Raw genomic sequence first — 13,528 nt, 5'->3', positions numbered from 1 at the left:
AAAATAAGGGATGAGAAAATATTTAGTATATTTTTTATAAAAGCCGCAAAACAATGTGAAATGCATCAAACTTTGCTTACCGCCTTGGTTACATGGACAGGGTAAATTTCTTAAATTATAGGAGTAACCTAGGGGGAAACAGAGTAAGTTTACCACGCTCCCGTCCCTAAATCTGAACAACAGGCTCCTATTCCATCTGCCCAGTACCTTACACAAATAACCTTGGGGTTTGTTAAATGGCCTAGTACAATGTTCTTGTATGTGTAGGTACCCAAGGATGGCTGGCTTTCTAAATTCAATATTTTCTCTATTCGTTCGATACAAATCAAATAAGGCCCTTTTCACTATGAGCTTATGTGATGGATTTATTGTGTCAGGTGCTGAGAAAAGATGCCCCATTTCTACACTTTCTAAGCTCGCCTGTACCGCTTTAAGCCAAGGGATGTAATTTACCCGCTCACATTTTAAACAGTCTAAGATTATGTCGCGGGTCAATGAGGCAGCTTGGTTACGCCAGATTTTTAACCAAAATAAAGCGGGTCTTGATTTTATAAAATCCTCTATGTAGGGGAGGTTCAATTCTCTGTGGCATACGTATGACGGAGCCGAAAGGACCCCCCCCCAGTACCTTCCTACAGAATTTATTTTCTTCTACCTGAATATTGGTGCAGCTCGAGTATCCCCACACCTCGGCGCCATAAGTTCCTGTAGGGACGCACTGGGTTTTATAGATTTGTAGTAGTGATGAGGTGACCTCGGCGTGCCTTGGTTGGCGTAAAGTGATTAAAGAATTAATGGCTTTACCCAGTTTGTTCCTCCCTCTGGCAACATGTGGTTGCCAGGATCCAAAATCAGAGAACAGCAAGCCCAAATAAGGGAAAGTGCAGGTGCTGTCTAGGATATTATTCCCTGCCATTATATGTCGAATTTTATGTCTCTTTGGCCCACAAGACATTATATAAGATTTTTTTAAATTTGTACATAAGTCGAGGTCGGCCATAAAAGAAACAAAGCCTGAAATTAAAGCGCGAAGTGCATTAGGTGTACGGCCTATGAGTACCGCATCGTCGGCATAAAGAAGTACAGGTAAAGAAATGCCATTGACGAGCGGGACATCAGTGGTTAGTTTATCTAGTGATGAACTTAATTCATTTATATATAAAATAAAAAGTAGGGGAGCCAGGACGCAACCCTGTCTTACACCCCTACCAATTAAAATCTCGTCCGAAACCTCACCATCATTGTTGATGCGAACACGGGCCTTTAAATCTCTGTGTAAGTAAGCCAAAAATTGGACCAGAGATTCATCTAAACCATGGCTCAGCAAGGCTGTCCATAGACGAGATCGGTTGACAAAGTCGAAAGCAGAGCTTAAGTCCATAAAACCTATGTAAAGTGGGGATTTTTTTGCTATGATATATTTATCTAAAACTAGGTTTAGGTTTAGGTTCAAGCACTGCTCAACCGTCCCTACATTATTTCTAAAGCCTAACTGGCAAGGGTGTAAGATTTTATTTTCCTCGGCCCAAGTGCTGATCTTATTAAAAATGACCCTGCCCAAAATCTTCAGTGTATTATCAATCAGTGATATTGGGCGATAGCAGCCAGGGTCGAGTCTATCGCCTTTTTTAAAAATAGGGACGATTGTACTGTTTGACCAGGTATCGGGCAATGAGGTAATGGACAAGTTGTTAAAAACATTACACAGTAATGGGGACCATAGGTCGGGCTCTGATTTTATTAAATCGATGGATACTCCATCAGGCCCTGGCGCCTTGTTTCCTGCGCTCTGGAAGATTGCATCCTCCACTTCTGTTATTAAAATGTTCGGGAACTTAAAAGGTTGACGGTTTTCAGTGGGAGGAGTCGAAGCCATATAGATATTAGTGAAGTGCTTCACCCATACATCCCCTAATATACTACAATTTATGGGGGTAATATTGGAACCAAATGTTTTCAGGTTTTTGACCTCTTTCCAAAACCCAGCAACATCCTTTGTTGCTGCGGTACGTACGAGTGATTCCCAATGAGTTTTTAGTAGCTCTTCAGAACGTCTTTTTAGGGTGCATTTGTAACTGATCCTCAGGTACCTCACCAATGTTTGATTGGGTGGATCGGCTTTTAGGGCAGCTCTCAAATCTCTATTTGCTCTAGAGCAGGAGTTGTCGAACCATCTAGGATTAATATCAGAGTTGATTTTAACTGGCTTAGATATCTCCTTTTTTATGGTCCTACACAGCTCCATAAATGCTTCTATGATCGCATGGTCAGGACACTCGAAAGATAGACAGGTGAGTACTAATCTGTTTTCGGATTTGATGACTCGGGCTAACACCCCCTTGTTGTCAATCCCCTTCCAGACCACCCTGAGTTTGTCTGTTGATGCGACTAGGTTTTTTGCCCCTATTTCTATCCGGTTCACCCTCTTATGGGAAAGTTTCAGAGTGGATAGAATCGGGTGATGGTCACTGTGTACAGACCTAACTACTTTGGCCTCTAATAAAAGGTCCACAAGTGCGGAGGTCATGAATACATAATCGATTGTGGATGCACTCCCATGCCCGACATAGGTGGCCACGGGACACTTATTTTCCATGATGTTGACCTTTTCCATAACATTAATTAAGTCCCTTGTGGCCAAATGGTTGGATAATTCTTTGCCTCTTTTACAAGGGGGGATTTGTCGGTGAATGTGTGCGTTAAAATCTCCTCCTACACATATCCCATCAAATTTGCCGAATTTTTGTCCTTCTAAAATATCATCAATAAAATTAAACAACCTGATAAAATTCATATTGGGATGTGTTTTAAAATCATTATTGTAAAAATTTATTAAACATATTCTAACGCTACTGATGTAAAACAGTGCCTGGAAGTTCCTGTCATGTGTTACCAATGGTTCAATTTTAATATCTGCGCCTATTTTAACCCATATGGATAGTCCCCCGCTTGGTCTGCCTAACGCAGGAATTGGTGCGGTTTGGTTGAAACAACGGTATCCATCAAAAAACAAAGGAGTGGTGCACCAGGTTTCCTGAAACATCAGGATGTCAATTTTAGAGACCCAGTCCACCCAATCCCCGTTTGTTACTTTAGTATTTAAACCTGCTATATTCCAGCTCAGGATTGTCAAGTTATTGATAGATGTTACCAAGGGGGAGGCGTAATTCTTATCCTTAACCGCCTTAGCAGCATTAGCAGTCGTTTTGGTTGGATCCAAGGATAGATCCCCTGCTGGGTCAAGTATATTAGATTGATTTCTACTCAATGGGTCAAAGGAGATAATTGGTGGTCAGTCCAGGGTACCCAAGTCAGACAATGCACTATACCTATTGTGTAAGGGAAGAGGTGATAAAGTAGGGCTAGGTAATCTATGATGCGGTCTATAAAAATAGCCCAATGGCAAAGAGATTATGTCACTGGGAAGGGGAAAACGCATGTTAGTACTACCGAGGATAAATTTGACTGTAGAGGGATTTCTGAAATTGATAACAATACAGTCCCCTTCTATATTCTTGGGTGATGGCCCAACCCAACTCACCCGTCTAGTGGTCAAAATTTCTCTCATAATGTTAGGGCCTACTCCTTTATGTTTACATAGCCAGTCTGTGCATTTGTTGTTTAGTTGCATCCATGACTCGCTCTGCCCCACCCTTAACTGTGGTACGCCTGCCAGGATTATTACATAGGGGCAGGCGTCGGGGGGCAGATGAAGGACAGGCCCTAAATGCGTTGTTGGCCTAATGGTGGTTGTGTGGCCCTTATCTAATCCAATGGTAGTAGGTACCTTCCTCCCTGTAGATAACAAAGTGGGAGCATCATTTGGCGTATTACTAACCTGACTAATATGGCGTGTTGGTTCTGCCTTCCTCCCTAAGGATGACAAAGTGGGAGCATCATTTAACGTATTACTGACCTGACTAATATGGGGTGTTGATTCTGTAACTTTATTAACGCCTCTGGGTATGGTACTAGGGGTGGTCGTTTTGTTAGAAGCGTTTTGTCTTTCAATCAAGGTACCCCTATTTGCAGCTTCTAGGTCTTTAATAAAGCGCTCACCCCTTGTTAAGTCAAGACTAATAGCCCCCTTCCTTTTTGCGTCTTCATTTTTGATCATGGTTTCAATACGATCTAGTCTTTTAAAAATATTATTAAACTGTTTGATCATTTGAGATTCTAACTGTTTAAAAATGGAGTCCACAATGGTTTCCATAAAATTAACATTTGACTTGTTAAGTGTGGAACTTTCACTAACTGGATCAGTCTGTGTACAAGTACAGTTTATGCCATTTCTGGGGGGGGTAGTGTTCAGTGGTCCTTCAGCCAAGTGTGCTTGTTCAGTCCTGGCGTTACTACCCTCTATTGTTTTTTGTTTCCCTCTAGTCCACATGCTCTGTGGTGTGGGTTGATCCTTATTGCATGTGGCTGGTTTCCTTTTGTTAGTTGACTGTTTCGTGGGGCCTTTTTTCCTTGTCCCTCCAGTGGGTTTAGTTTTCGAGGATGCCTGGGAGATAGGGACATATTCAGTAACATCAAGCTGAGAATCAAGGATAATAGTGTCACCTTCCTCCTCGGGGGTGATAGAGGGTGGATGAAACGTGTTGGGCTTAGTAACTATCACAGTTCGGGATAGGGGTAAGGTGTATTCTGTGCTAGAGTCCCCGGGCTCAGAATGTGTGCGTAGGAGCCCCAATGACATCCGTCTCTCGGTACTCGCGATTTCATTTGCGACCATATTAAAGGCATTATCCAGCATGCTTTCTAATGATGGAGGTATGATGGGATGTGTCATTACCGATTTGCCAGTTTGATTTGCAAGGCACTTCCCACTGATAGACATTTTCCGTTTCTCTCACCTGGTAATCCCCGATAAGTCAGCTTAGATGGGTGGCCCGCCCGACCACTGTTGACCTCTGAGGGCCTCAGAGGGCCCGCCCTTTGCCCGGGCTTAGCCCGGCGCCGACCCGCGCGCGATCCCGCGTCGCGGGGGCTCCCGCTGGCTTTATGCGCCTTCAAGCGCGCTCTAATTACGTGGGCGGGTTCGTCCCGCAAGGGTTGCTGGGAGCAGTAGTCTCCCTGCGCACAGCGGCCGTGTAGGTGGAAGATACGGCAGCGGCAGGGAGACGCTGTGGTGTGCAGGTGTGAGCGTCCTCCGTTGGTGCAGGGACAGCGTGGCACAGAGAGCAGGTAGGCTGTGTGGCAGGTTCTGCAACAGACTCAAAAAGTGACTGTTTGTATATATTTTCGAATGAATGCTAGGTATATGTTTTACTGTGGCGTTGTGTGTACTGTGTGTGAAATGTTAGGTATATTGCTACCCAAGTTGTGGGATTTGTTTGCAATGGAAGTGCTGTTGAATGTCAACTTGAGAAGTTGGGTGAAGAAGGACTGAAAAAGTGGTGGTCAGGACAATGCAGAACAGACCCCAAGCGAATTCAAGCAAAATTTGCTGAACCCACACTTGGAATGGTGTACCGACCATCTTTGATGAAAGCATCCCGAGGCTGCAAGTCCACGGATAAGTCCAAGGTGGCCTGTGTGAGTCATCCATCTGCCGTCCGTTACAAACGTACTGCTTTTCTCTCGTTTTGTTCAGCTAACTCCACAACAACTTTGACTTACTGCTTGTTTGTCCCCACGCCGATGGCCTTTACTTTCTTTTCTTTCCCATCATTCAAAGCAAGCTTGAGCTTAACAGGCATGGATGTGTTACTGATGATGGAGCACAAATAACCAATGGAACACTCTAATGAACAGGAATTCACGAGGACGCCATGTCTGCTGTGCGCAGTATGCTTTGTGTGCTAATTGAGTTTCCTACACTTATGCCAAACTCTGATTTGCTTCATATAAGGTATTTCAGTAAAATAGTGGCCAAAATATGTAGCAGTCTTCAAAAAGAAACCGGACTTGCATAGGAGGTGGAAAGCGCTGTACTTAATCGCAAAGGCAGAGTTTGTTATTAAGGTGCATGTCACGGCCAGCCTTGCAAGTTCGATAATAGTGCATGCTGTCATATTGCTCCCTAGTCATTAGTTTTGCACAGTAGGTCCTCTGCCTCGCCGCACTATGCATGCGCAAGGCTTCACCCTCTCCAGGTTACCGGACACTGTAATGCTCTTTGCACACGACCACTAAACGCAGTCCCCCGTGGACCCCAGATGCCTTATTCTGCCACTGAGGCTCCTGGGGATTGTAGTACTAACAGTGAATATACTGAATGACTGCTTCGCTCTGTGGATCGTAATAGTAAATGATGTGCTAGAACATACAGCCTGTACAAGTAACGGAGTAGTGTTCTTGTGTTTCTAACAGCCTGTTTTTATTTGCATGTTGCATGCTGCCCTGTTGCAATACAGAAGCAGATGAAGGTAAAATATATTTTTTCTTCCCTATTCATTTCTAAGATTCTCTTCACTTGATTTTTTTTTTCCTGCTCATGTTCATTTTTTTTATTGTTTTGACTTGCCCTCTGACTGTTGCAGGGCATTTCTGTGGTTTTCTTATTGGGCACATCTTCAAAACAGTCCTTCATTCATTCACCTACTTTACCTACTCTTCTTGATGTGTGCAAATGTTATCCAATTTCTGCATGCCACTGATAACAGAAATACTGTATATATTCCAAATACCTGTGCTCTTTCCTCCCATCTCATGTTGTAGTAGGAGTTCATATGGCACAAGGGGCTAGAGCAAGGCACTCCAGTTTGGAGGGTGCCACCTGGGGGGTGGCAGAGGGTAGGAGTTCAGTGAGGGTTTGCAGATGTTGACAGTGGCTAGCAAATAGGTCAGAAGACGATGAATCTCACTTAGATAAGCACAGTTTAACCACAGCCCTGGTAAATGTGGAAACTGGGGAGGTTCACCAGACACTGCAATAAGTAAGGAAGCAAATCGACCTGTTAGGCTTTGTTACTTGGAGGGCAATTTGTCATCTTTCTTTGGGCTTCAACCAAACTGTGTTGGGAAGGGGGAAGGGGGAGAACAATTCCTTGAAAACAAAAACTTTTCAGGGATTTTTGCAATACAGTGGCATCAGAGGGATCCTTAGGCGCAATAGAGTCAAAAATCTTAACAAAGCTGCTGTGAACATTTGGTCACATTTAGGTCTTCATTTTATTGTTGTTAATGTTTGCATGTTATCTCTGCTTATTGAAATATTGTTAAGTTCCCCATTAATTATTAAAGTCTGGTTTTAGGAATATCTATGGAGCCTATATTTGGATATTTATGGTATTCACTTTTAGCCTACCTACTCGTAAGGCGGTGTTTTTGATTGTCATGACAGCAAGAAGGGTTAATGGGGCTAAGGTTGTACCTTTTCCTGCTGATCATCTCAGCACCGTTGAGTCTGGATAATGACGTTACAGGGCCTTGTCCTATTTACTTTCTTCTCTAGTGGTGTCTATTTTATTTGAACTTTAAACAATATGTGCCCTTACATTGTTCTTGTTCAAGCCTTATAGTTCTCATTTAAGAAGGACGCGTCACAAGCTTAATGTCAGAAGAGCATTGTACATCTGCTCTTGGAGGACCAAGCCATGACGAAATCTCAACAACTGTGTGTGGATTTTGGTAAAATATATTTGGAAACGGTGTCTCTTCTTGCATGAGTGCATCTGTCTAAATTCTGAGTTGACTTAAATTCTTTTTTTGAATGTCTCAAGACACTTTTCACCAAGAGGCGGGCTGCTTCTGCTGCTTTCATCGCACTTGTCCTCCGGTAGAGATTTGCAAAGCTGCCACTTGTGCTTTTGTACACACATTCACCAACATGTCTGCATGGGTCCCACCAGCAGAACTGATGCTAGCTGAGTCAGGGTACTTTTCTTGATTTGGATTCTATTGTTTGATCTTTTCTGTAAAGTTTTTTATCCTGTTCCAGCTTTTACAGGCAGCACTGTATGGTTTATTCCCCAGCTTCTCATGCTGCAGACTCCTTCTGAGCTTTGACCAGAAGTCCTTTAGATTCTCGGGGATGGGCAGACACTTTTCACCAGGAGGTTTCTTCTCTCACCCCCGGTGAACCAGGGTTTCTCAAATACAGCCTCAGTACATAGAACTGGATCCACCCTAGATAAGATATTCACGGACTGTACAATGTGCTCATGAAACTTAAAAGTCTCTGTTTGCCTGGCCACGCTTACCTTGAATGCTTTACCACTATTCTGGTATCTGAGCTAGGTGTAGAGATCCCAGAGGAGGAGTAGCATAAGACGTTGCAGGTCAGGGGGAGTTATGCAAGTATCTCAATGTACCACTAAGCTTAAGATGTGTTTCTCACACTTTCCTGTCAGGAGCAGGTGTACTGGATAGACTCAGCCTATTGACAAATTAATGTTCTTGAACAAGAGATTATTCTTATTATTTTCAGCGGGGAGGAAGCAGTTTGCCCGCCATGAATGGGCTCAGAAAGCAGCCTACCTCTTGGGATGCTCGCTGGAAGAGCTATCCTCATCTATTTTCAAGCATCAACCCAAAGCCACCCTTCACAGATCAACGTCCTTCCGCCAGGGACCAGAGGAAGGTCAAGGTGATGGTTCAGGTATGGTCACAAATCCTCATGGCACAAGATGGGCCAGTGCACTGTTGATACTGACCTGTAAGCAGGGCTGCGAGAGTGTTAGCCCAGTTGTAGCAGAGTTATATAAATCTTATACTGCATCAGTGTTACTATTTCCCCTCACAGTGCTGAATTTGTGTTATTCCTCCTCCGGATGAGTGTTGGTTCTTCTCATGACACAGTATCAAGATTACTTCTTTGCCTCATAAAGCTGCATCAGTATTAGTATTGCTTGTTGCAGGGCTGTATCAGTGTTAAACGTGCCTTTAATCTGTCTTGCAGTAGTTGAGTGTCATTTTGCTAGTGACCGCACCTGCCTTTATATGGTCCCGTAGACTGTGTTTGTAATAACTGGCTATCATTACGTATACCTCTGAAATGCATCTGCCGGTCTGTGTCGTTAACACTATTTTGCTGTCCCACAGCATCAAAGATCTCTGCCCTGGATTGCCTTGAAGGAATGGCCTCTGGCTTGTACTCTGAGCTATTCACTTTACTCATCTCACTTATAAACCGGTAAGGAGACAGCACCTCTAAGGAGGCACAAAAGAATGGAGTATCAGCCCTTTTCACCCTTCAGTTGGTTTGTTAAGCTTGATATGTCTGTGTGTTCTTGTAGAGTGTTATCCATGTCCCACTAGCTGCTAAACGACCTTTTAATGAACTCTCTGGAATCTATCATTGATGGTGCGGCTCTGAGGAGCCTTCACTATGATGTAGGTTCTGAAACCGAGCTCCTTGCATGCATAGTGATTCATCAAGTTTACAGGGTGTTCCACATGAAACACTGATTTCCTTAGGCCCAAGCATGGTTGGCCTTAGGAGGAGCGTTAGTTGGTACTTGAGACCCATGCTCACGTCACAGTCATAGGATTAGGTTTTACAGAGATGATGGTGACTGAGAAGGGTAAGGTAGAACTGGGCTGCATACTCACCATTGGTCATAATTAATAAAGATCTCAGCGTTCATAGTTTTCTCTGGGAATCTAGGTTGGTGTTGGTTGCAGACACATTCTCTCTGAATGGGCACACTGAAAAGGCTTGCTTAAATTATCTCAAAAGTTTTGTGCCAACTGTTCCACTACTGAAAATACGATGGCAGTAAATATCTTGGTTACTCATGCCAGGTCAAACTCCAATAATAAACTTTTAGTCTGCTTTATCGAATATTAGTCAGCCTTTGACAAAGTATATAGGAACCGCTTACGGTGCAAACTGCAAACATGGGGGATCAATATAACATTAATGCATTTTCTGATAGAATTATAGACAGATACTGGAGTGCAAATAAAGCTGCTCAGCGTAAGGGACTGTCCCATAGGATCAATACCATAATGGTATCAAACCGTTGCATATTGGCACCACTTTTATTTTTATTATATATAGCGGACGTCACAGAATTCTTAAATCACCCAGATGGCCTAACACCCAAATTGGGTGCATATGGTCACAGAAACCATGTTCTATGGTGGGGTCATTGACTTGAAAAGATACAGCCCAATTTTGAGCTTCAGTTTATTTGCAAGTTGTGAAAAAGGTTTTCGTTGGATGAGCACATGTAAGATCATCGGATCTAATGCTTAATTTCTTTCCTGAGGTTTTCTGGTGATTTCAGAGGGTGGACTTAGAAGTGAAGTAGACTGCTTCGAAACTAAACTTGATGGTTGACTGAAAGGCAGAGGGGAGATTTCAGTGTTGAAAGGATGGTGTCTGAGTGATTCTTTATGGTTACCATTCTGGCTATGTAGTTCAAGACAGGCACTTCCTGATGTGCTGGCACTTCTAGGCAACGTTCTGCAGTGATGTGCTGTATTATGTGACATTGAACTCCAATATGATGTGCACTAACCCACAATATTATGTGCTATTGTTTGGTGGACAATGCTCTTTGGCAGGGATTTATTGTAATAATTGGTACTGGGATCTGTTGCAGTAGTAAGTAGTTTTAGATCTGTTTAACTGCAGGTTGTCCTGGAAACCTTGTACTTATGGACTAGGCCTTCTTGTGTTCTTTGCAGGAAAGCTAATGGTAGTAAAGAGATGGATTCAGTTTCTAGAGTATTACTGTCCCCCACCTTTGCATTACTTTAGGTATTTGAAATGCATGCTAATCTTTGTTGATTATTTTCGAGGGGGGAAGAAAGGGTATAACCAGAAAAATGTTGGTCTTAGGTTGTATGCAATTGCTCTTGGCTAAGGTCCATGGGACAAGAGTATGCAGTGGATCTCTCAATCGACACAAGAATCCTCAGACATCATATGAGCAATAGAAACCGATCTCCTATATAAAGATGATAGACTAATGACCCACAAATTATATTTCACCCAGTAGCACGCTTCAGTCAAGTAGAAGGTATGTAATGTGGAGTGATGGTTGGGATCCATAAAAATATGTGATGAAAAAGAAGGTAGATGTGTGATGGTTGTGGGAACAATAGAGGGCAAAAACATAATGCTAGTTGTTTCCCACGCTTCAAATTCGAATCCAGAGATAGTCATACAATCTGTAAGTGACATTATAAAGAAAAAATGATTTGCAAACTCATTTTGATGTGTGACTTTAACTTAGTACAAATTCCTTCCATTGGTTGACACCCATTGGATAGGTAGGTAAAGCTGTGGAATGTCTTATACAATGCTGAGAACCTACTCAGTACTGGAAACACACCGTATGTGGAGTAATATACATCTGTCGTATAAAGACTGTACCTATTTCCCACATACTTAAAGGACGCATTCTTATACGTCATATTGATATAATATAGTCTCACCGTGTCCTAGATATTTGAGACTGGAGCATTGACGAGACACCTAGAGATAAAGGTTCTTGGTGATTTGGCTTCCCCAGGCTAATAAAAGGTAGGATTTATGAAACAGATTTATGGGAAGTATATCAAACACTACTTCCACTAAATGACAATGGCAAGAATCTCATTACATGAGATGTTTTAAGGTTTTTTTTAAGGGGGTAGTGTGTAGCTGCAAGGACGGATGAGGAACACAACAGGGTGCTAACAAAATATAGATTTGAAAATAATGGTCAGAAAGCTGAACACCACAAGAGAAAGAAAGACTGTCTTAAGTAACTAAGAGAAGTGACTTTACGGAGAGATCAAATTAATTTGTTAAAAACAGAAAAATAAGAAGAGCTTTACTTGGAACTGAACAAAGGTTGTATAAGATAGGAAATACAGCAGATAAACTTTTAGCCACTTTCTTGAGTATTTCAGAAGATAAAACCAGAATCCCTGATGTTAGTGATCTTAATGGCTTTATAACTAACTCGGAAATTAATGTATATTTTAATCCGGCTGGAAAGCAAAAACTCCATTGTGTTACTTTAATTCAGGAAATGTTTCCAGACTTAAACCATTTGTATGTTGATGCCTTGGGTGAACAACTGGTCATTTGAACCTCAGTCTGACAGTTGATTCTATGAAAGACGACTCATTCCACTGGTTGAATGCGTATTGGGGAATTCCTGAGCAAGCACATCTTAAAAAAAAAAAAAAAACAATTGGGAGAATCAGTATTTGCCATTTTACAAGCGTATGCAGTCGGGCATTGAATGGGAGATCGACAAGCGATACTCCGATGTGTGATACTCATTTGTTGAGGACAATTCAGTTTATACTCAAATACTTGGGTGATGTAATTGTTGGGCTCTTGGTCCTTTTTATCACCCAAAATTCCAATTCCAACTTAGCTGTGTTTTTCTCCATTTTTATTTCATTTGTTAGAAGACTAAGACAGGCTCCTGATAGGTTTAATATATCATCCTCCAAATATTGCAATCACAGATTTACTTTGCTACAATAGACTGATGGTATTGTACTTTTAAGTAAATCTGGAATGGGCCAGCAAAAGCTTCTTACGGGCTTAGCCCAATATTGGGATCAACCATATGAAAGTTAATTTAGGCAAAACGAAAGTAGTCCTTTTTGTGGGAAGCTAATTAGGCACGTAAATTGATAGTGTTTTGGGAAAAATATGGAAAGAGTTAAACTTTATAAATATTTGGATATAACTTTAGAGGAAAGAGTAGAGTTGCAACATAATTTATCTGCTCTAAAATCAAAGTCTAACTCACTTACTTTTGCATTAACTAGTTTAGCCAAGAAAATGTTGAAACCATCACCGAAACCATTGATCTCAGCTGTAAAGGCAAAATTGATATGGGGCAGAAATTTTCAAATGCAGTTTATCTAACTTTTTAAAGATTGCCCATTGTAACGCCTTCTGGGCCATCTCAAAGCTCCCAAAAATATCTTCACAAACACACAGATTTGATTCGTTTTTAATTTAATAAAATATACTCGTGCTCTAGAGGCCCATTTATTAAACATTGTCTCACCTTAAGACTTCCAAAAGCAATCACTACTTTCCTTATCCTTTATCAACGGTCACCGCCCAAAAGCATAGATTGCTAATTTTTTGATGGGATAGAACTACTGACTCTATGCCTGCTGTAGAGAGGGGGATTAGAACGAGTGATAACTAGGGAAGAGATGGCAAAGGCAGTGCAGAGTCTACCAACTAAACTGGTCATATAGCCCAACAGCCTAACACACTCCTTTTACAAAAAGTATGCTCGCTCTTGGACCCCCATTTGACTAAAGTAGATAACTTGTTCCACCAATGGAGTGCAGTCACATCAACAATGAGAGAGGCCGCCATAGCATTCATTTATAAGTTGCCGGAAAACTCAGGGTAAATTGCTCTTAACATTGACTGTAGACTTAATATAGATTTAAAGAGATGCACAAGCATTCGGACAAACCAAATGGAGCACTTTAAGTACTTGTTGATATACTCTTATCAGTCAAGATTCACTAAAACAAAAATAAAAAAATTCTGCAATAAAATGCAAGTGCCCAATTTGATCAAGAAATCACACAAGTAAAAAATATAACTGATAATTTTGGTCCTGGAGGGTGAGAAAGCTTTTTACTGGTTTGATTGGTC

The 13,528-nt window shown here is 41.8% G+C and overlaps 1 protein-coding gene across 35 annotated transcripts in view; it reads left to right on the top strand.

Annotated features, from left to right (window-relative positions):
* The window catches only part of MYO18A (myosin XVIIIA), a 768,001-nt gene that overhangs the window by 372,299 nt on the left and 382,174 nt on the right, over positions 1 to 13,528 (top strand). For all 35 annotated transcript variants that reach the window (XM_085649195.1, XM_085649183.1, XM_085649196.1 and 32 more), the window contains 2 exons: positions 8,375 to 8,545; positions 8,989 to 9,079. In XM_085649195.1, the coding sequence (XP_085505321.1) occupies positions 8,375 to 8,545; positions 8,989 to 9,079 (262 nt within the window). The remainder of the gene's footprint in view (positions 1 to 8,374; positions 8,546 to 8,988; positions 9,080 to 13,528) is intronic.

Source organism: Triturus cristatus, chromosome 3_2, assembly GCF_964204655.1.
Source record: "Triturus cristatus chromosome 3_2, aTriCri1.1, whole genome shotgun sequence".
NCBI lineage: Eukaryota > Metazoa > Chordata > Amphibia > Caudata > Salamandridae > Triturus > Triturus cristatus.
The sequence above is the reverse complement of the archived record's forward strand: the minus strand, read 5'-3'. Positions and strand labels throughout refer to the sequence as shown.